The following is a 24,566-nucleotide window of genomic DNA, read 5'->3' on the forward strand; positions in this document are numbered from 1 at the left end:
CACCCCAGAGTCCAGTGAATTTTGGTAAATTACCACTTGTGCATTTGCTATTTCTCCTGCCATCTCTTTTAGTATCCTGGGATGCATTCCATCAGGACCAGGAGACTTGTCTACTTTTAGCCCCATTAACTTGCCCAACACTACCTCTTTTGTGATAATGATAGTTTCTAGGTCCTCACCTGCCATAGCCTTCCTGTCATCAATTTTTGTCTTGTTATTCACTGTGACCTTCCACTGTGAAGACTGACACAAAATACCTGTTCAACGCCTCAGCCATTTTTCATGTTCCATGTTATGTAGATACACCCTCAGTGGAGTTAAGAAATAATTTTTAGGATTTGGATTCAGTAATAGTGAAGGAATGGTGATATGGTCTTAAGTCAGCATGGTGTGTGAATGGAGAGATAGGACATATTTTCTGACCACACATGCCCCAAGACCAGAAAATAACCCCCACCCCCATGATGAGTGGCATGGGGAAATTCCCCCCATAGTATTCCCATCCATCTACTGTCCTTAGACAGATCACAGGTTTGGAAGGTGCTGTCAAAAGATTCCTTGGTGAGTTGCTACAGTGCATCTTGTTGATGGCACACACTGTAGCCACTGTGCATCCACATGGTGCTATGTTTAAGGAATTGAGATGATGTTGATTTCCTTGAGTGTTATTGGAGCTGCACTCACACAGGCAAGTAGAGCGTGGTGTTCCCATACACCTGCTGCCCTTTTCCTTGCAAGTGATAAAGGTCATGGGTTTCAATGTTCCTGCCTTAAGAGCCCCAGTGAGTTCCTGCAGTACGTCTTGTATTGCCTCTCTGATCAGTGGTGGAGGAAACGAGTGGATGGGGTGCCAATCAAGTGGGCTGCTTTGTCCTTGAGTGTTATTGGAGCTGCACTCATCCAAGCAAGTGGAGAGTTTTCCATCACACTTCTGACTTGGGTCTTGTAGCTGGTGGACAGGCTTTGGGAGGTCAGGAGGTGAGTTACTCCCTGCAGAATTCCCAGCCACTAACTTGCACTTGGTTTCTGCTTAATGGTAACCATTTGATAATGGGAGATTCAGCGATAGTAATAGAAATATAGAAGATAGGAACAGGAGCAGGCTATTTGGCCTGCCAGCCTACTTTGCCATTTATTACGATCATGGCTGATTGTCCAACTCAATAGCCTAATCATGCTTTCTCCCTATAACCTTTGATCCCAATTGCTCCAAGTGTTATATCCAGCCACCTCTTGAATACATTCAATAATGGCACTGAATGTCATGGGGGTGATGGGGTGATGGTTAGTTTCCTCCACTGGAGGTAGTCATTGATGCTGTAACACACTGCACACCTGTACCAGTGTCAGTTCCTAGCTACCTGTATCACATCATATTTACAAACTGTGTCAGTGTTGGCATGGCAACTTATCAGAAACAGACAGTACCTTCATATGCTGGTTTCATTGAACTTTGAACAGCCAAAATAGCTGCTTTATAAATGTGCGGCTTGCATTCAATTATCTGCCTCTCAAGGTCGTTGAATAGTCCATTCAGCTGCAAAAAGATTTCAAAATCATTAAAATCACATTGTATATCCTCCAAGGTGAAAGACATTGCCAGTTAGTTGTAAATGTGCAAACACTTCAAAGTTCTTGTTTGATTTTAGAACATAGAACACTACAGCACAAACAGGCCCTTCGGCCCACAATTTTGTCAACAATGACATGGGTTCCATTCAATGTGATATTATTTTTCAGACATTGCATTAAAACTCTAAGGCTAGCACGCACCTTGGGCACTTCTAGTCCCTCCTAGCTTCTGTGTCATTCTGCCAGTGTAAGCTTGCTGGACAACTGCCATTGCTGCAGAGAGGAGGCAGAACCCTGTTCTATCATTGACTGCAACGGGATGTTTTCACAAGCCTGAGTCTGTGCAAGAGTTACTTTGATTTGATTAATTATTGTCACTTGCATTAGTATACAGTGAAAAGTATTGTTTCTTGTGCGCTGTACAGACAAATATGTTCATAAAGAAGGAAACGAGAGAGTGCAGAATGTAGTGTCACAGTCATAGCTAGAGTATACAGAAAGATTAACTCAACGCGAGGTAGGTCCGTTCAAAAATCTGACAGCAGCAGGGAAGACGCTGTTCTTGAGTTGGTTGGCACTTGACATCAGACTTTTTGCATTTTTTTCCCCACGGAAGAAGGTAGAAAAGAAGATGTCCGGGGTGCGTGCGTTCCTTCACTATGCTGGCTGCTTTGCTGAGGCAGCGGGAAGTGTAGACAGACTCAGTGATTTGCGTGATGGATTGAGCTAATTGGGCTAATGTATTGGTTAATATTAATAACCAGAGAAGAGCTATTCAAAGTAATCCTAATGATCTGGGAGTGACAGTGCCAGCCTCTGCCCAGGTTATTGTAGGGACTCAGAGCCAGTATTCTCCAATCTTGTCTGTAGCTGGGATTCTCCGGTCCCACTACAGTGAAGGGGGAAATTCTCCATTCTCGCTAGCAGCAGTGGCAGGACGTGAATGGCTGGAGAATTCCGGTCTCAGTGTCCAGCTTGTTGTGGATTTACGCTAATTAAAAGCATCCTGAGACAAGGTCAAAACTCCAGGCTGATCGGTACCCCATTTTTGATGGCCTAATATAGAGCTGTGCTTCCATTCTAAGCTGGTTTCATATGAAAGGAACAGGCAGAGGTAAGTATGCATTTAAACTCTCTGGTACAAAGGAAATGTCTGGGAAGAAAATGTTTGAACAATTCCCAGTTTAATAGTTTAAAATAAGCAACTTTCTGCTGTGAACCCAATCAGTGTCCAGTGGGAATGATCTTCTCTGCTGTATCACTCCAGTTACTGTTGGGGTCCTGAACCAGAACCTGAACCCCACTTTACATTAGGAAGTCAGACTAGACCCCAACAACTTTTCTATTTTGGCATAAATGTGAGGATAGGATATTACTCTCCAGAAATAATTCCACTGACAAATTAGGAATCTTTTTATAGTAAAACAAACTTTATTTAATATCACAGTTTAAATATAACTCTAACAAAAGATTCAGCTTACCAATTAACAGCTGAACAAAGTTTAAAAAGCTTTAAAATTTCTAACTTATCACTGTTTCAATTCCAAATAAGCAACATTTGTCTCGCAGACTTAAAATGCCACTTTAAGTACAATTAGCATGAATAAATATGGAAATATGGAAACATTAGAGCAGGAGGAGGCAATTTAGCGCTTCACACCTGTTTCACCATTCATCACGATCATGGCTGATCATCCAACTCAACAGCCTAATCCTGCTTTCACCCCATGACCTTTGATCCCGTTTGACCCAAGTGTAATATCTAGCCGCTTCTTGAATACATTCAATGTTTTGGCGTCAACTACTTCCTGAAGTAATGAATTCCACGGACTCACCACTTGTTTGGTGAAGGAATAGAAAGGGTGCAGAGGAGATTTACAAGGATGTTGCCTGGATTGGGGAGCATGCCTTATGAGGATAGATTGAGGGAGCTCGGCCTTTTTTAACATAGAACATAGAACACCACAGCACAAACAGGCCCTTCGGCCCACAAGTTGCGCCGATCACATCAACACCTACCAATCCATAGACCTATCTATAACCCCCAATCCCATTAAATCCCATATACTCATCCAGAAGTCTTTTAAAAGACCCCAGCGAGTTCGCCTCCACCACCACCGACAGCAGCCGATTCCATTCACTCACCACCCTCTGAGTGAAAAACTTACCCCTAACATCACCTCTGTACTTGCTTACCTGCACCTTAAATCTGTGTGCTCTCGTAGCGACCATTTCAACCCGGGGAAATAGCCTCTGAGAATCCACCCTATCTATTCCTCTCAACATTTTATAAACCTCTATCAGGTCACCTCTCAACCTTCGTCTCTCCAGGGAGAAGAGTCCCAGCTCCCTCAACCTATCTTCATAAGGCATGCCTCCCAATCCAGGCAACATCCTTGTAAATCTCCTCTGTACCCTTTCAATAGCTTCTACGTCCTTCCTATAGTGAGGTGACCAGAACTGCGCACAGTACTCCAAGTGGGGTCTGACAAGGGTCTTATAAAGTTGCAGCATTACCTCCCGATTCCTAAACTCAATCCCTTGATTAATGAAGGCCAGTACACCATACGCCTTCTTGACCACATCCTCCACCTGCGAGGCCGATTTAAGAGTCCTGTGGACCCGGACCCCAAGATCCTTCTGCTCTTCAACACTGCTAAGACTCCTGCCTTTGATAGTGTACTCGTTCATCCCATTGGTCCTGCCAAAATGGACCACTACACATTTATCCACGTTGAAGTCCATCTGCCTTTTTCCTTGAAGAGACGAAGGATGAGGGGTGACCTGATAGAGGTGTATATGATGTTGAGAGGTATTGATCGAGTGGATTCTCAGAGGCTATTTCCCAGGGCTGAAATGGTTGCCACAAGAGGACACAGGTTTCAGGTGCTGGGGAGTAGGTACAGAGGAGATGTCAGGGGTAGGTTTTTCACTCAGAGAGTGGTGGGTGTGTGGAATGGGTTGCCAGCAATGGTGGTGGGAGGCGGATTCGATAGGGTCTTTTAAGAGACTTCTAGATAAATACATGGAACTTAGTAAGATAGAGGGTTATAGGTAAGTCTAGTAATCTCTAAGGTAGGGACATGTTTGGCAGAACTTTGTGGGCCGAAGGGCCTGTGTTGTGCTGTAGTTTTTCTATGTTTCTAAGAAATGTCTCCTTAACTCCTTCCTAAATGGTCCACTTTATGTCCTCAGACTGTGACCTCTAGTTCTGAACACGCCCAGCATTGGGAACTTCCTTCCTGCATCTACCCTGTCTAACCCTATTGGAATTTTATAAATCACTATGAGATCCCCCTTCATTCATCTGAACTCCAGTGAAAACAATTCTAACCTAGTCAATCTCTCCTCATACATCAGTTCTGCCATCCCTGGAATCAGCCTGGTAAACCTTCACTGCACTCCCTCAAGAGTAAGAACATCCTTCTTCAGAAAAGGAGACCAAAACTGCACACAATATTCTTGGCCTCACCAAGGCCCCTGTCTAATTGTAACAACACATCCCTGCTCCTGTACTTGAAACCTCTCACAATGAAGGCCAACAGACTATTTACCTTCTTTACCGCCTGCTGCACCTGCACGCTTACCTTCAGTGACTTGTGCGCAAGGACACCCTCTGCACTCTCCCTTCTCTCAGTTTACAGCCATTCTGCCTTCTTGTTTTTGCTTCCAAAGTGAATAACCTCACATTTATCCAAATTATACTGCATCTGCCATTGATTTGCCCACTCACCCAACCTGTCATACTGAAGGATCTCTGAATCCTTGTCATAGTTCACCCTTCCACCCAACTTAGTATCGTCTGCAAACTTCAAGATGTTACATTTTGTTCCCTCATATAAATCATTAATATATATTGTCAGGTCCTAGTGCTGATCCCTGTGGCTCCGACTGCCTGCAAATTTGAAAAGGATCCACTAATTCCTACTCTTTGTTTCCTCTGTGCCAGCCAGTTTTCTATCCATCTCAATACACTTACCCCAATCCCACGTGCTTTAATCTTGCACGATAATCTCTCGTGTGGGACTTTGTCAAACACTTTCTGAAAGTCCAAAGGTACCTCATCGGCTGGTTCCCCCTTGTCAACTCTACCAGTTACATCTTCAAAGAATTCCAACAGATTTGTCAAGCACGATTTCCCCTTCATAAATCCATGCTGACTCTGTCTGATCCTGCCACTGATTTCTAAATGCTCCACTATAAAGTCCTTGATAATGGATTTGAGAATTTGAGACTTTTCCCCACTGCCGATGTTAGGCTTACTGGTCTATAATTCCCTGTTTTCTCTCCACTTTCCTTTTTGAATATTGGAATGATATTAACTACTCTTCAATCTGAAAGACTGTTCCAGAATCTATAGAATCCTGGAAGATGACCACCAGTGATTTATCCACCTTTAGTCCCATCAATTTTCCCACACCATTTCTCTACTAATATTGATCTCCCTCAGTTTTTCCCTCTCACTAAATCTTGAATTCTCCAACATTTCTGGTATCTGATTTGTGTCCCGTTTTGTGAAGACAGAACCAATTTATGTATTCAGTTCTTCAGTCATTTCTTTGTTCTCTATTATACATTCCCCGTTTCTGCCTGTAGGGGACCTACATTTGACATCACCGACCTCTTTCTCTTCATGTACCTATTATATTTGCTAAAATGAATGTGGACAGTCTTGAACCTGTCAGTGATTTTGTGAAGAGAGAGTAGCTCTGTCTTCAAACAAATCCCAGTCGGAACTGAAAGGCTGTTTCTCTCTGTTCCAGACCTAGCTCTTTCCATTAACCATATTATCATATCAACTGTCAACCAAATTAATTGAAAACCCCAGGGGAAAACTCCATCTACAAATAAAAATCCATTAGCTCTATCCTAAGTAAACACTACATGGCTAAAATGAGTAATTATCTACAATCCCAGCATCCAAGCTAAATGTTTCCCAGACACACTGACTGTCTGTATAATGAAGCTGAATTTTAAATATTCTACAGAAACATAAAAAACACCTATACATATATAGGTTGGGAAGATATTGCAACAGCCTGTTATCATCACATTGTACATTGGGATAGAACAACATGCTACATCAAATAATTACACATTCAAAATGTTTACCACTGTCTCAGAAACACTGGACTCATAGCTAGAAACTTATTTTTATATTTATTTTTTGTTTCATGGGTTGTGGGCATTGCTGGTAGGCTGACATTTCATGACATCTCTAAATGCCCTCGAGAAGGTGTAGTGGGCAAAGCTCCTGATCAAATGAAAATTAAACATTTTCTGATGTCAACTCTTATTTATTACCAGTGTTAGCTCTCTGTCAGAGCAACTTCCTTTCCTTGTAAACTTCAAATGTTCTCTCCCTCTCACCCCCACCGAGCTGCTGGTCAGATTTTCTAGTCCTGACGATGACTACAGCATTTTACATGGCTTGCTCGTCCCACAGCTGTGGAAACCATAATGAGGAGGGTCGTCATTGGCAGAATTGGTGGGAATGGCTGGAAAATCCTGCCAAGATTTGAGTTGGTATGATTTCTTCAGCTCTGAAGAGGATTTTCCAGCGTTTTCTGTTTTTATTTCAGATTTCCAGCACTGCAGTATTTTGTTTTTAACCCCTCCTGATTTCAAACATCTAAATGAAATTTCTTCTCAATCTGCTCTTCTCTAAAAACAGCTTCGCCAATCAATCCTTGTAACTGAATTTGCTCCTTCCTGGGACTGTGCTTGTAACTCTTTCTGTGCCCTCTATAAAGCAGTGTTTCACAGACTATTTTCAAACGTAACCCCACTTCAATACTGAAACTAATATGAAACCTTCTGTGCTGGCCTCTAGCTGTGCACAACCATCCTGGGCCCACTCAAATTCACTGCTAAAGTATGTTCTGGCTCACTGTCTGCTACACACAGTTTGACAGCATTGATCCAATGGGTGAGGGCTGTCCCATCAGCACCTCCAGACTGGCCTGTCTCCTCCCCTGTGGCCATTGTTGCCTCATGGGAGGGGGAGCTTATGACCTTTAATGTGGCCTCTGCAACCCCTTAGGGGGGTGCGAGAAATACGGAAATGGAAATCCTTCCTCATGCTTTCACATTCTTCCTGAAGTGTAATGCCTAGAACTAATCGCAATATATCAACTGAGGCGGAAGCAGTGTTTTATAACTTCCTTGTGTTTGTAATCTATAATTCAATCTCTAAATCCCAGGATTCCATTGGCCTATTTAACCACATTCTAAATCTTTTCTACCATCTGCCATGACACATGCACATATACATCAGCAATCTCTGCTCCTGCTCCCCATTTTGTTTTATATGCTTTATTTTATATTGCCTCTTCTTTTTTTTTCCCTCCAGGTATATAAGTTGGGTGTTTGGTAAACCCGAGATCTTACATCTGTAGGGCCACCCACCCACCTCCTCTAACCTTACACCACTGGAGGGAAATCAGGTAAGCTTTTTGTTCTCTTTTGTTTCTTAGTAAGGGAAGTTAGCAGGGCTGGCAGTGCAATGTTCCTCCTGTGGGATGTTTGAGATGAGGGACACCATTAGTGTCCCAGCTGAGTACACCTGCAGGAAGTGCACCCAATTCCAGCTCCTTAAAATCCGTGTTAGGGAACTGGAGCTGGAACTGGATGAACTCAGGATCATTTGGGAGGCAGAGACAGTTATAGATAAAAGCTACAGGGGGGTAGTTATTCCTAGAAATGAAGATACTTGGGTGACTGTTAGAAAGGGTAAGAAGCAGTCAGTGCAGTGATCCCCTGTGACCATTCCTCTGTATAACAAGTATACCATTTTGGACACTGTTGGGGGGTGACGACTTACTGGGGTAAGCCATGGGGTACAGATCTCTAGCACAGAGTCTGCCCCTGTTGCTCAGAAGGGAAGGGGGGAGAGGAGTGGAGCATTAGTCATTGGGGGCTCCATAGTTAGGACGACAGATAGGAGATTCTGTGGGAACGAGAGAGACTCGCGGTTGGTGTGTTGTTTCCCAGGTGCCGGGGTCTGTGATGTCTCAGATCGTGTTTTCGGGATCCTTAAGGGGGAGGGGGACTAGCCCCAAGTCGTGATCCACATAGGCACCAACGACATAGGTAGGAAAAGGGATGGGAATGTAAGGCAGAAATTCAGGGAGTTAGGATGGAAGCTTAGAGCCAGAACAAACAGAGTTGTTAACTCTGGTTTGTTGCCTGTGCCACGTGCTAGCGAGGTGAGGAATAAGAAGAGAGAGCAGTTGAACACGTGGCTACAGGGATGGTGCAGGAGGGAGGGATTCAGATACCTGGATAATTGGGACTTATTTTGGGGTGAGTGGGACCTCTACAAACAGGATGGTCTACACCTGAACCAGAGGGGTACCAATATCCGGGGGGTGGGGGGTAAGTTTGCTAATGTTCTTCAGGAGGGTTTACACTAATTCAGCAGGGGGATGGGAACCTGAATTGCTCCAGTATACAGGAGATTGAGAGTAATGAGGTCATGAATAAGGTTTCAAGGTTGCAGGAGTGTACCGGCAGGCAGGAAGGTGGTTTGAAGTGTGTCTACTTCAACACCAGGAGCACCTGGAATGAGGTGGGTGAACTTGCAGCAATGGATTGGTACCTGGGACTTCAATGTTGTGGCCATTTTGGAGACATGGATAGAGCAGGGACAGGAACGGTTGTTGCAGGTTCTGGGGTTTAGATGTTTCAGTAAGATCAGGGAAGGTGGTAAAAGAGCGGGAGGTGTGACATTGTTAGTCAGGGATAGTTTTACGGTGGCAGAAAGGACGGTTGATGAGGACTCATCTACTGAGGTAGTATGGGCTGAGGTTAGAAACAGGAAAGGAGAGGTCACCCTGTTGGGAGTTTTCTAACGGCCTCCGAAAAGTTCCGGAGATGTTGAAGAAAGGATTGCAAAGATGATTCTGGATAGGAGCAAAAGTAACAGGGTAGTTGTTATGGGGGATTTTAATTTTACAAATATTGACTGGAAACGCGATAGTTCGAGTACTTTAGATGGGTCAGTTTTTGTCCAATGTGTGCAGGAAGGTTTCCTGACACAGTATGTAGATAGGCCAACAAGAGGTGAGGCCACATTGGATTTGGTACTGGGTAATGAACCAGACCAGGTGTTAGATTTGGAGGTAGGTGAGCATTTTGGTGACAGGACCACAATTTGGTTACATTTACTTTAGTGATGGAAAGAGATAGGTATATACCACAGGGCAAGAGTTATAGCTGGAAGAAAGGAAATTATGATGCCATTAGGCAAGATTTAGGATACATAGGTTGGAGTAGGAAACTGCAGGGGATGGGCACAGTTGAAATGTGGAGCTTGTTGAAGGAGCAGCTACTGCGTGTCCTTGATAAATATGTACCTGTCAGGCAGGGAGGAAGTGGTTGAGTGAGGGAACCATGGTTTAATAAAGAAGTTGAATTGCTTGTGAAGAGAAAAAAGGAATCTTATGTAAAGATGAGACATGAAGGCTCAGTTAGGGCACTTGAGAGTTACAAGTTAGCCAGGGAGGACCTAAAGAGAGAGCTAAGAAGAGCCAGGAGGGACATGAGAAGTCTTTGGCAGGTAGGATCAAGGAAAACCCTAAAGCTTTCTATAGGTATGTTAGGAATAAAAGAATGATTCAGGTAAGATTAGGGCCAGTCAGGGACAGTAATGGGAAGTTGTGCATGGAATTCGAAGAGACGGGAGAAGCATTAAATGAATATTTTTCATCAGTATTCACACAGGAAAAAGACAATGTTGTTGAGAAGAATGCTGAGATACAGGCTTTTAGACTAGATGGGATTGAGGTTCATAAGGAGGAGGTGTTAGCAATGCTGGAAAGTGTGAAAATAGATAACTCCCCTGGGCTGGATGGGATTTATCCTAGGATTCTCTGGGAAGCTAGGGAGGAGATTGCAGAGCCTTTGGCTTTGATCTTCATGTCGTCATAATCTACAGAAATAGTCATACTACAGGAATAGTGCCAGAAGACTGGTGGGTAGCAAATGTTGTCCCCTTGTTCAAGAAGGGGAGTAGAGACAACCCTGAGTTCTGGAAAGGATTATAAGAGACAGGATTTATAATCATCTAGAAAGGAATAATTTGATTAGGGATAGCCAATACAGTTTTGTGAAGAGTAAATCATGCCTCACAAACCTTATTGAGTTTTTTGAGAAGGTGACCAAAGACGTGGGTGAGGGTAAAGCAGTTGATCTGGTGTATATGGATTTCAGTAAAGCGTTTGATAAGCTTCCCCACGATAGGCTATTGCAGAAAATATGAAAGCATGGGATTGAGGGTGATTTAGCAGTTTGGATCAGGAATTGGTTAGCTGTAAGAAGACAGAGGGTGGTGGTTGATGGGAAATGTTCATCCTGGAGTTCAGTTACTAGTAGTGTACCGCAGGGATCTGTTTTGGGGCCACTGCTGTTTGTCATTTTTATAAATGATCTGGATGAGGGCGTAGAAGGATGGGTTAGTAACTTTGCCGTTGACACTAAAGTTTTTGGAGTTGTGGACAGTGTGGAAGGATGTTGCAGGTTACAGAGGGACATAGATAAGCTGCAGAGCTGGGCTGAGAGGTGGCAAATGGAGTTTAATGTGGAAACGTGTGAGATGATTCACTTTGGAAAGAGTAACAGGAATACAAAATACTGGGCTAATGGTAAGATATTTGGTAGTGTGGATGAACAGAGAGATCTTGGTGTACATGTGCATAGATTCCTGAAAGTTGGCACCCAGGTTGATAGGGTTGTTAAGAAGGCGTACAGTGTGTTAGCTTTTATTGGTAGAGGGATTGAGTTTCGGAGCCGTGAGGTCAAGTTGCAACTGTACAAAACTCTGGTGAGGCCGCACTTGGAGTATTGTGTATAGTTCTGGTTGCCGTATTATAAGAAGGATGTGGAAACATTGGAAAGGGTGCAGAGGAGATTTACTAGGATGTTGCCTGGTATGGTGGGAAGGTCTTATGAGGAAAGGCTGAGGGACTTGAAGCTGTTTTCGTTAGAAAGAAGAAGGTCAAGAGGTGACTTAATTGAAGCATACAAGAGAATCAGAGGATTAGATAGAGTGGTTAGTTTTTCCTCGGATGGTGATGGCTAACATGAGGGGACATAGCTTTAAATTGAGGGGTGATAGATAAAGGACAGATGTCAGAGGTAGGTTCTTTACTCAGGGAGTAGTAAGGGCTTGGAGTGCCCTGCCTGCAACAGTAGTGGACTCGCTAACATTAAGGGCATTTAAATGGTCATTGGATAAACATATGGATGATATTGGAATAGTGTAGGTTAGATGGGCTTTAGATTGGTTTTCACAGGCCGGTGCAACATCGAGGGCTGAAGGGCCTGTACTACGCTGTAATGTTCTATGTTCTTGTTCTTCTTAACAAAACTTAGCACTTCACTGCATTCACCCATTCCACCTACCAATATTTTCTTGCAGCCTAGCACTATCCTCCTCCCTCTCCGACTGGATCCTAGACTTCCTAATCCACAGACTGCAATCAGTAAGGATAGGCAACAACATTTCCTCCACGATTACCCTCAACACCAGTGTTCTCAGCCCCCTACTATACTGCTTATACACCTATGATTATATGGCCAAATTCCCCTCCAAATCGATTTTCAAGTTTGCTGATGACGCCAAAGTAGTGGATCGGATCTCAAACAATGACAGAGTACAGAGTACAGGAAAGAGACAGAGAATCTGGTGAAATTGTGCGACAACAATAATCTCTCCTTCAATGTCAACAAAATGAAGGAGAAAGTCGACTGCAGGAAGCGTAGTGGAGAACATGTCCCTGCCTACATCAATGGGGGACAAAGTGGAGCTTCAAATTTCTAGGTGTCAAGATCACCAACATCCAGTCCTGGTCCCCGCATGCTGATGTTATCGTTAGGGAAGCCCACCAATGCCTCTACTTTCTCAGGAGGCTAAGGAAATTTGGCATGTCCACTACAACTCTCATCAACTTTTACAGGTGCACCATAGAAAGCATTTTTTCTGATTATATCACAGCTTGGTAAGGCTCCTGCTATGTCCAAACCTGCAAGAAACTACAAAGGGTTGTGAACGAAGCCCAGTCCATCATGCAAGCCAGCCTCCCACCCATTGACTCTGTCTATATTTCCTGCTGCCTCAGAAAAGCAGCCAGCATAATCAAGGACCCACGTACCCCAGACACACACTCCCACTTTCTTCCATCGGGAAAAAGATACAAAAGTCTAAAGTCAAGTACTAACCAGCTCAAGAACAGCTTCTTTCCTGATGCCATCAGATTTTGAATGCACTTACCTTGCATTAAGTTGATCTTTCTCTATACCCTAGCTATGACTGTAACACTATATTCTGCACCCTTGCCTCCCCTTCTCTGTGTACAGTATGTTTTGTCTGTAGAGCGCAAGAAACAATACTTTTTACTGTATACTAATACATGTGACAATAATAAATCAAGTCAAATCAAATCCTCCTCAAATAACGCTGATACAATGTACTCATCAAGTATGTCCTGTGCCCTTAAGCATACGTCACCTTTTGTATCACTAAACTTCCGAGTTTTGTGTCATCTGTAAATTTTGAAATTGTGTCCTGTTCGTGTGGGGTCATTGATATATGCCAAGAATAATAGTGATCCTCACACTGACGCCCACAGACTTCCCCAGTTAAAAAAACCAACTGCTCATCATGGCTGTTTGCTGTCATTCAGCCAATGCCATAGTGATGCTGCCCCTGACCATTGTGTTCAATGGGCTTCAATATTGTTGATCATAACAAATACCCTGTACATTACAGACAGGACAATATTACCATCACTTACCTCAGTTGTCATGAAATTCTGTCGACATTTCCAAGCCTGTGCATTTTCTGCTGCAGATTTGGTTTGAAGGGGCTTATCTATCATGTTTGTCAGAGTTAATTTAATACCATTCAATTGTCCTTTCATTGAAACCCTTCTACCTCTGTTGAGCCTATTGAACCAAGTAAGATAAAAGAAATTGTTAGGAAGTCTAATCCTTCACTCCATACTATATTTAGCATTTACAATTTTCTCAGTTCTTGCATCTTCACACATAGTACAAACACCTGGGCCATTTGGGCTACCCTTATATCAGAGGAGGGGAGTTAAGGGGAAAGGGAGGAGGTAAAGTGCTTATTTGCAGTTAGTAGCCTGTTGTCCAGCAGGACAGCCTAGGCCAAGGCAAATTTCTGTCTCTTCAAGTACTTTAAATCATCTCATTATGATCAGGAGCAGTACATCAGGGTCTCATCAAATGAGATTGCTTCAAAAATCCCAAACTTGGGTTCGGGTTAACTCTGATATTATAGAATGATAAGATAGCACAGGAGGAGAACATGTGGTCTATCATGTCTTGCCAGCCTCTTTCAGAGCTATCCAATTGGATCCATTCTTTTCCTCTTTCTCCCTTCATTTATTTATTCATTTCATTTGTGAAAATCACTTTTGAATCTGCTTCCACCACCTTTTCAGACAGTGCCTTCCATTTCACAACAACTTTCAGCACTTTCCAGGAATTTTAATTCATTCACAGCCATGCTGCCTGGATCTGAATTCACATCAAGGCCATTTACTGTAAACTATATGCTCACTAAATCACATTGGTTTTTACTCTGGAAATACCACAATTTTGAAATTCTCATTCTTGTCTTCAAATCCCTTCACGATCTCTTCCACTCCCACAATCCTTGAAGGCATTTGCACTTTGCCAACGCTGGCTTTGGTATTATCGAGAGTCCTGCATATTTACTGCCTGCTCCATGCCAGGGTGAGGGTCATCTCTGACTGACTTGAAAGGATATTGGAGTGGAAGGGAAAGGATCCAGCTGTTGTTATCCACATTGGGACAAACAAAATAGGCAAGACTAGGAAAGAGGACCTATTTGGGGATTATCTGGAACCAGGAACTAAATTGAAGAAAGGGTCCTGAAGGTTTATGATCTCTGGATTACTACCCAGGCCATGTGCAAACTGACATAGGGTTGAGAGAATTAGGAAAGTTAACACATGGTTAAAGGAATTGTGCTGAAAGAGGGGTTCTATTTCATGGGGCATTGACATCAGTATTGGAACAGGAGGGATCTGTACCGTTGGGATGGTCTCTATCTGCACTGATCTGGGACCAGTGTCGTGGCAGAAAGGATAAATAGGGTAGTCACAAGGACTTTAAACTAGCATGTGGGGGGGCAAGGGGAGGGTAAAACTACAAGAAGTATAATGGTTAATGGGAACTAAAGCATCAGGTTAATATGTGAGGGGAAGATTGAGGTTAATAGGAGGAACAGGTAGGGCCATTCTAACAACCATCAGAGATTAGTGAAAGAGGTCAAAATGTGTGAAAACTGTAGTGCACAAGAAAATCCTGCAAGGGAAAGACAAACCCGTAGGACACATTTAAAAACCCTGCACACAGCATTCAGAATAAGGTCAATGAGTTGACGGCACAAATGGGTATGATTTGGTGGGGATTTCTGAAACATGATTGCAGGAGGACTGGGAGTTGAATGTCCAAGGGTACTCAGTATTCCGGGAGGATAGACAGGATGGAACAGAAGGTGGAATTTCTTTATTGGTTAAAGATGACATCAAGGCTGCATTAAGAAATAATACTGTCACTAAGGGCATGTTGAATTGGTCTGGGTAGAAATAAAAAACTAAGAAAAAAAACATCTTGATAGTAGTAATTTACAGACCTCCCGATCAGTACTTCTGAAGTGGAGTATAAACCAACAAATAATGAGAGCTTGTGTTGCGAAGTTGAGTAGAGTAATTGTAGATTTGTGTTTGTAATATTGTAAAATGCTAGGGAAAAAGCATTACATGGTCCCTTTAAAAGGTGGGGCTTTGTCTGTGCTCAGGGAGTTAAAAAATGCAAGTACGGATAGAGTGCCCAAAATGAAACATTTATTTTGGAAGGCCAAGCAGCAGTGTTACCAAGGCAACAGGTTTACATGCATTTGAATTATTTGAATTCAGCGTATCAATTTGAAATAGGCACTTAGATACCAAGAACCTATTAAATTTAAATCTGATGGTTTTGGCAACCTAGGACAAATCCTGTTGTGGAGGATATTGTCACCACAGATATAAAAAGAAGAGGGCAGTGGGACAAGAACAGAGAGTAACTGCCACCTGCCAGAGTAACAGCTCTTAGTTCAGCTCTCAATTCTAGGGGCAGAGAGAGAACTGCTGGCTCTCGTAGCCTCATTTATGTCTTAAGAGAAAGCACCATCTCAATAGCGAAGGTGCCGAAGAAGAAAAAAGAATCAACAGAGAAGGCCCAGAATATTATGGATGACACAAAACCTGGTTGTAATTTAGAGAATGATTAAAATTTTATTTTTTTTGTTAATGGTGTCATATTCATCTGAACAGCGTCCATTAGAATCATGTTTTATTTGGTTTGTTAATAGTTGAGTTAAACTGTTCACTGTTAGTTAGATAAATAAATTGTTACTTGTTGACTTCAGAGAGAATGTCAGGAAATTATTTTGATTTAACCACTAAAAGTTGCTGAAGAGCATTTCGTACTACTTCACACTTTTTACGGATTATAGGGCAAGCATTCCTCTGAGTGGTTAGGTGTTAGTTGTCGGAGGGGGATAAACGTCTGCTTTATAACACTTATGAGAAGGACACAACAGTAATTGTGAGTGATTTTAACATGCATATTGAATGGATTAATCAAATTGGCAAAAGTAACCTTGAGAGAGATTTTATAGAGTGTATGAAGGATTGTTTCTTAGAGCAATCTGTTGTGGAACCAACCAGGAAGCTGGCTATTTTAGATTTAGTATTATGTAATGAAGAAGGTTGATAAATAGTCTTGTTGTCAAAGATCCTCTTAGAAAGAATGATCACTGCATGCTAGAATTTCAGATTCAGATTGAGCGGGAGAAGACAGAATGCCATCCTCGGGTTTTAGCGTTGGGTAATTTTACAGGCCTGAGGAAAGAGTTGGCCCATGTAAACCGGGCACAAATAATTGAGGGCAGGACAGTTGATGAATTCAGGGAGAAATTGAATACCTCTCAATTAAAGCATATTCCAGAGGGGAAGAGGAATTGCAAAAGAAAGAAAATTGTTCCGTGGCTCGACAAGGAAATCAACGGCATAAATCTAGACCATAAAGGCAAAATCTAGAGGCATATGAGCAAAATCTAGATCATACCAAACTGCAAAACCTAGTGGCAAGCTGGAGGATAGGGAGAACTTTAATGATCAGCAAAAGTTTACTAAAAATATAAATCAAAAGAGCTAAGATGAACTGCAAAAGGAAATTAGCAGAAAACAAACAGAGATAGCAAAGTATATAAAGAGGAAGAGAATAGCTAAAGTAAATATTGGCCCTTCAGAGGACAATACTGGTAATATTAATCATTATTAATACTAACAATACAATATGGACTCCCTAAGTACATACTTAGTTTAGGCAGGCACCATGATTGGCGCAGGCTTGGAGGGCCGAAGGGCTTGTTCCACATTAAACTCCATCTGTCAAATTTGGTCCATTCTCCTTGCCTATTAATATCCTTCTGTAAAATCTTTATATCCTCTTCACTGCCTGCTTTCCCAAAAACCTTTCAGAACTTTGAACAATTCCATTGTATCTCTTTGAAATATTCACTTCTCCCCTGGAAAAAGCACAGCTTCTGCAACCCATCGATGTAGCTGAGATATCTCATCCTCGTTAGCATTCCAGTAAATCCATTCCATAAGCACTCTCCCGCGGGAATCTGCTTCCCAAATATGTGTGGGTTAGGTGGATTGGCCATGTTAAATTGCCCCTTAGTGTCAGGGGGACTAGCAGGATAAATGCATGGGATTACAGGGTAGGATCCCAGCCTGGGTAGGATCATTGTCAGTGCAATACCAATGGGCTGAATGGTCTCATTCTGCACTGTAGGGATTCTATGATTCTATGCATAGAATAAAGTAGTCATAGGTGAACAGGGTGGTGAAGAAGGCATTTGGCATACTTGATTTCATTGGTCAGAACACTGAATACAGGAGCTGGGACGTCTTGTTGAAGTTGTACAGGAAATTGGTAAGGCCACACTTGGAATATTGTATACAGTTCTGGTCACCCTATTATACAAAGGATATTACTAAACTGGAAAGGGTGCTGAAAAGATTTACTGGAAGTACCAGGACTTGATGGTTTGAGTCCTAAGAGATGCTGGATAGACTGAGTCATTTTTTGTAGGAGGCTTAGGGGTGATCTTATAAAGGTCTATAAAACAATGAGGGACATCGATAAGTCAGCATTTGTTCCCAAAGTAGGGACGTCTAAAACTAGATGGCACAGTTTAAGGTGAGAGTGGAGCGATACAAAAGGGTCCAGAGGGGCAATTTGTTCCACACAGAAGGTTGTGTCTGGAATGAGCTGCTAGAGGTAGTAGTAGAGGCTGGTACAATTTTGTCTTTTAAAAAGCATTTAGATAGACAGTTACATGGGTAAGATTGGTACAGAGGATATGGGCCAAATGTGGGCAATTAGAACTTGCTTCATGGTAAAAACCAGGCAGATTGGACAAGTTGGGCTGAAGACCTTGTTTCCATGCTGTAAACTTCTATGATTCTATGATTCTAAATAGCACTGGCAAATACTGGGAGAAACAGATAACATGAAAGAGGAAACACTGAAGTATTGGGTGTTGAGTGTAAGAAGGAAAGTAATAAAGTCTAAATTAGGGTTAGTGTGCACAGAGTGTAGTAAATAAGATTGGTGAGTTACAGACACAGATTGCCATTTGGAAATATGATAATGTGGCAATTACAAAGATCTTGCTGAAACAAGGACAGGACTGGGCATTAAATATTCCTGGATAGAAGATGTGGACAACAGGATCCTTAATAAACAGAAACTTAGAGGACATAAGGTAGGAAAGAGGTCAGTCATGAGTTCAAAGATAATGGGGGGAAATCTTGAGCCCACATTCACTGTCTGTGTGAATGCTGGCAGGGGTTCAATAATTGGAAGTTGTGGTTCTCGCTGGGTGAAAATGTGCCTTCGGATCTTCCCCACCCCTCGCTGGCAACTCCACCAGGGTCATGCCCACATGAACCTGAGGTACATGACTTGCATGAATTTTAATATAATGTGTGTGTGTTCCCCCCTCCACCCGCCATATCTTGACCTCTCAAACCACCCTGATGTGAACCTGTTGTAGGGGGCGGTCTTCTCAGAGGCACAGAGGTGTTCCCGGGGCTGATGGGCATGGCCAGGCAGTGTCCCTGACACAGATTGGCACAATACCTTTGCCAACCTGCCAATGCAAACCTGTGCCAAGAGGCAGGAGTGGGAGTCTCATTGTTTGGGGGGGGGGGAATGGGGGGGATTTATGCAGATGGGAGCAGACAGACGAGCAGGGAATTCCAGTGATGGTCATTTGGCATGGGGTGGGGTTGATGACCATGGTGGGGTTGGGAAGATGGGTGTCAGGGTGCCAGAGTGAATGTTGACTCTGATTCGGGGTGGGGCGGGGTACCCCTGCTCCTGAGACCTCCATAGTGAGGTGGGGGAGGTTTATTGTTGCTCTGATCAGGAGCCCTTTAAAGATGGTACCCTTATCTCTGAGCAGCCGGGTTTTACAACACCAGGTTAAAGTCCAACCAGTTTATTTGATAGTAAACCCACAAGCTTTCGGAAATGCAATTTTCTTGGAGATCCTCTCCACTTGGATCCGGTGGGGTTGGGAAGGTGGGTGTTTGTGGTGTTGATGGTAGTCATGATGTGGAGATGCCAGCATTGGAGTGGGGTAGACACAGTAAGAAGTCTCACAACACCAGGTTAACGTTCAAACAGATTCTGATCAGAACTTTCCACACAACTGATGAAGGAACAGCGTTTCCGAAAGCTTGTGGGTTTACTATCAAATAAACTGGTTGGACTTTAACCTGGTGTTGTGAGACTTCTTCCTGTGTTGATCCCAGTCCAACGCTGGCATCTCCACATCATCAGCTGGGTTTTGCCAGTGTATTTAGGCCCCAACCCCCTGTGTGACAGCATGAATCACACCCCCTTGTTGGAAGATCTGGTGGGAAAACCGACTGGCTTCTCTGGAGAGAAACACACCAGTTTTCTCACCATGTTTGGTAATATTTTGCTCAACAGCTGTTTTCCCAACATTGAATTTCAACTTTGCCTGATGGTTAATGATTCCTGGTTGGCCACATTCCACCTCACTGATCAGTTTGTAAGTGCTGTGCGGATTCATAGGATACTTACTGTAAGTGGCTTTCACAAAAAGTATCAATTTCCATATAGAGACCCTTTGATAGATCATAGTTGATATCAATGGGTCCAAACTTTGCAGAGTTGAACACCCCATCATTCCTACATATTGCCTTCAATGTCCTGTGGTAACCTTTGTAAGATTTTGCACCTGGCTATAAAAACAAGGATGTCAATATGCATGTTAATTTGTGTTTACTATTTAATCCAATGATCATCTTACGTTCTATAGTCATTTTATTTACTGAGTATCAAATTATGTCAGGAATGGTCCAAGATCTAGATCCATTCCAACCGAAAGCGAAAAATGTACATGAAGAAATTGGGGCTTATCAATTCTCACCGAAATCTATAAAAGTACACAACAGAAGTCAATAATCGTTTGGATCCTAAGAGAATATTGGAATGTGGGAACAAGATGTCAAAATATAGGTGAGGACAGCCTTGGCCTTACTGAATTTTATTGACAAATTTAATCGCGTTCTCTCAACCGGTCCTCCCACCGTCAATGATCTATGCACATATACACCCAAATCCCTCTGCTCCTGTACCCATTTAGAATTGTACCCCTTATTTTTCATTGTCCCTCCATGTTCTTCTGACCAAAATAAATCACTTCACATTTCTCTGCATTGAAGTTTATCTGGCACTTGTCTGCCCAATCCATCAACCTGCCCATGTCCTTTTGGCGTTTGGCCCTGTCCTCACAATTCACAATGCTTCCAAGTTTTGTATTATCTGCAAATTTTAAAATTGTGCCCTGTACACCAATCATTAATATATATCAGGAAAAGCAAGGTTCCAACTCTGAATTTTGGACAACTTCACTACAAACTTTCCTCCAGTACAAAAAATATCTATTAATCATGACTCTGTTTCATTTATTCAGCCAGTTCTGTATCCACATTGCTACTGTGCCTTTTTATTCCAGGAGCTATAATTTTGCTCAAGTCTGTTGTGTGGCTCTGTATCGAATACTTTTTGGAAGTTCATGTACCACATCAACAGTATTCCCCTCCTCAGCCTTCTCTGTTACCTCTTCAAAAATCTCCAGCAAGCTAGTTAAGTATAATTTTTCCTTAAGAAATCCAAACTGGCTTTCCTTAATTAACCTTAATTAATCCATGTAACTATTAACTTTGTCTTTATTTATTGTTTTTAGGAGTTTCCTCACAATCAAAGTTAAACTGATTCATATCTAGTTAATGAGCATGTTTTTAAACCCTTTGTTGAACAAGGGTAACATTTGCAATTTTCCAGTCCTCTGGCACCACTCTTGAGTCTAAGGAAGTTTGGAAAATTATGAACATTGCCTCTGCAATTTTCATTTTCACTTCCCTCAATATCTTTGGATGCATCTCATCTGGTCCTGGCATCTTATCAGATTTAAGTACAGATAGCCTATCCATTACTTCCTCTTAAAGAATTTCCTTCTCGTGTCAGAATTTGCTCCTTTTTTCGTCATGACCTGGTCTGAAGCTTCTTCCTCAGACAATGTGAAGTATTCATTTCATTCCTCAGTCATGCCCCCGCCGTAACCTTTTGTCCCTAATAGACTCGACTCTTCCTTTCACCACTCTTTTACTATTTGTATTCCTATACAAGACTTTGAGATTCTCTTTTATGTTAACTGCCAGTCTCTTTTCATGCTCCCTTTTTGCTTCTCTTATTTGCCTCTCCCTCTGAACTCAGCTTGGTTTATAATTGTATTTTCTTCCTGATGTTTTTCCCTCTTTATCTTGAGTTCTATTTCCTTTTTCATCCAGGAAATCAGGATTTGTTTGCCCTACATTGAAGGTGGGCCATTATTTAGAGATCGTTCTTCCTGTCAACATTTGACTTCAGATTATTCTGTTAAATCCATTCTTACCCCAATGAAGTTGGCTTTTCTCCTAGTTATTTATTCTTATTCTGGATTGTTCTTTGTTCTTTTCCATAACCAGATAAACTCTATGATACAATGATCACTATCCTTTAAATTTCTCCTGTTGATACCTGCCCCACTTCATTTTCAAGCATATATTCTACGAATTCCTGCAACTCTCTGTGCTTTAAAATAATATTAAGAACATAAGAACATAAGAAATAGGAGCAGGAGTAGGCCATCTAGCCCTTCGAGCCTGCTCCGGCATTCAATAAGATCATGGCTGATCTGAAGTGGATCAGTTCCACTTTCCCGCTTTCTCCCCATAACCCTTAGTTCCCTTGTCTATCAGAAACCTATCTACCCGTGACTTAAATGTATTTAGCGAGGCAGCCTCCACCACTTCAATGGGCAGAGAATTCCAGAGACTCACCACCCTTTGAGTGAAGAAGTTCCTCCTCAACTCCGAATTATTATCCCAATCTATACTCGCATCACAGCAGTCCCCCTTTATAATTTCACTACATCTTTTGCACCTCTATGTTTTATTCTAGCAAATCTGTTCTTCAACATCCTTCTTACTAGTTAGTGATTTTTAGACTCTTTTTATTCCTTATTAGCAGCCAAATAGATTCTGCCCTTCAACCCTTTGGAACATTCTCTTTCTCCTGTACTGTAATGCTCTCCAGATGTTGTGTTCACTTGCCTTTTTAATTCACTATTTTGGTCCTCCACCAGGTATAATGTTGCAGTGAAGAGCAGCGTAAGCTGGAGGAACAGTACCTCAGCTTCCAATTAGGCAGCTTACAGCTTCTCAACTCAACACTGAGTTCAGTAATTACAGATCATGAAGTCTATTTTCCATTTTGACATCCCTCTCCATCACGCCTGAAACATCTAAACAATCCTGCAATATTAAGCTGCCAGTCTTATCCCTCTCTCAACCAAGTCTCTGTAATATCATAGTTATTTGTACCAAACCAAGCTCTAAGTTCATTGACTTAACTGTTATACTCCATGCATTAAAACACATATACTTCAGACTGCCAGTCCCACCATGTTCAGTAACCTCTCCCTATCTGTTCTTCCTCTTATCCTTCCTGGCCTTAGTCTCTAACACCTCCTCGGTCATTTCACTTGCTGACCTAGTACTTTGGCCACATTAGTTTAAACCCTCCTGACTGACACTAGCAAAGCTCCCTGCTAGGATATTGGTGCCCCTTCAGTTTAGAAATAGACAATCCTTCTTGTACAGGTCCTACCTGCCCTGGAGAATATCCCAATGATCCACACATCTGAAGCCCTCCCTCCTACACCAGTTCTTTAGCCACTTATTTAATTGTACGATTGTCCTTTTCCTAGCGTCATTGGCACATGCAAAGGGAGTAATCCCGAGACTACAGCCCAAGAAGTTCTGCTTTTCAACTTACAAACCAACTTCCTGAACGCCCTTTGCAGGACCTCATCACTCTTCCTGCCTATTTTGTTAGTACCAATGTGTACCACAATCTCTGGCTGCTCGTCCTCCCTTTTAAGAATGTCCCTCAGAAACATCCTTGACCCTGGCACCAGGGAGGCAACACACTGTCCTGGAATCTCTTTGCAGCCACAGAAACACCTATCTGTGGCCCTGACAATAGAACACCTTATAATTCTGCTCTACTGACTTGGCTCTCCCTGCTGTACATTACCCAGCTCTGGTGCCATTTTCCCCTTCGTCTCACTCAATATACTTACCAGCATTGCATGCTGTTTCACCACTTTCACGCACTTTTTCTCTGCTTCCTTAACTCCTTTCTCCAGATGTTTCTGCAGAGCTTCACCACAATTCTCCAGATGTTGAGTAAAAATGTTCAATCCTTTCTTCAAATCCGAAGAAATGTCGTCATAACTGCTTCTGAGGATAATACTCTGTAAATACACAGAGTGCTTTAAGAACTCAATAGTGCTCAAAAACATATCACAAAAAGTGGCTGAACAGTTATTTCTCAATATAGGCTGTTTGAGACAGGTATGGACAGGAGTATGTCCTGGAAATTCAGGACGGGGTCGGGTGCCAGGAATGGTTTGGGATATGGTCAAGTATTTGGGGTTAGGAATGGGGTCGAGTGTTTGGAGCTTGGGACAGGGTCGAATGTCGGGAACGGTTTGGGACATGGTCCTAGTTGGAAAGGATTTGGGACAGGGTCAAGTGTTTGGGGTTTGGGACAGGGTTGAGTTTCCCAAACGGTCGAGTGTCGAGAACGGTTTGGGACAGGGACAAGCATTTGGGGTTTGGGATGGGATCAAGTGTTGGGAATGGTTTGGGACAAGGTCGAGTGTCAGGAATGGTTTGGGACATGGTCGAGTGTCGGGAATGGTTTGGGACAGGGTCAAGTGCCGGGAACAGTTTGGACTGGGTCCTAGTTGGGAATGGTTTGGGACAGGGTTGAGCGTTTGGAGTTTGGGATGGGGTTGAGTGTCGGGAATGGTTTGGACAGGATCCTAGTTGGGAATGGTTTGGGGTTTCAGTGTGCAGAGTATAATTTTAAATACCTGGTTCCAGTTGAGTGATTTCAGAAGGTGGAGCAGCCCCCGCACCTCAGACACATAGCTATTCACCACTTTCTTTCTTTCTTTCAAATACATGTTGACGATGTGCTTTCTCAGACTTGGTATTTCTGAAAATAAGGTAGGAGAGATGCTGTTGATGACTATTCACCTGTTAATTGTACAGTGACTGATGGCTGAAATGATATTCATTCCGGCTGATGACAGATGGACAATATGGAGATGAGTACTTGGAAACCCTGTCTTCAGTTGCTGCTTCACGTTTTCATCCAAATCAGGTCTGGATGGAGCTCACCAACAAATACATTGCTGGAAAGAGATTGTGATGATTTGGGAACTGAATCAGTTT

General features: G+C 42.6%; 1 protein-coding gene across 1 annotated transcript in view; it reads right to left on the bottom strand.

Moving 5' to 3' along the window:
• Positions 1-24,566, bottom strand: part of LOC145357821 (nuclear GTPase SLIP-GC-like) — a 133,948-nt gene that overhangs the window by 13,615 nt on the left and 95,767 nt on the right. Inside the window, exons 13-17 of the mRNA XM_080211343.1 lie at positions 24,203-24,327; positions 23,405-23,578; positions 19,798-19,958; positions 13,368-13,518; positions 1,429-1,537 (exon numbers count right to left, since the gene is read on the bottom strand). Of these exons, the coding sequence (XP_080067469.1) occupies positions 1,429-1,537; positions 13,368-13,518; positions 19,798-19,958; positions 23,405-23,578; positions 24,203-24,327 (720 nt within the window). The remainder of the gene's footprint in view (positions 1-1,428; positions 1,538-13,367; positions 13,519-19,797; positions 19,959-23,404; positions 23,579-24,202; positions 24,328-24,566) is intronic.

Source organism: Carcharhinus amblyrhynchos, chromosome 24 (assembly GCF_965287045.1).
Source record: "Carcharhinus amblyrhynchos chromosome 24, sCarAmb.v2.hapA, whole genome shotgun sequence".
Lineage (NCBI taxonomy): Eukaryota > Metazoa > Chordata > Chondrichthyes > Carcharhiniformes > Carcharhinidae > Carcharhinus > Carcharhinus amblyrhynchos.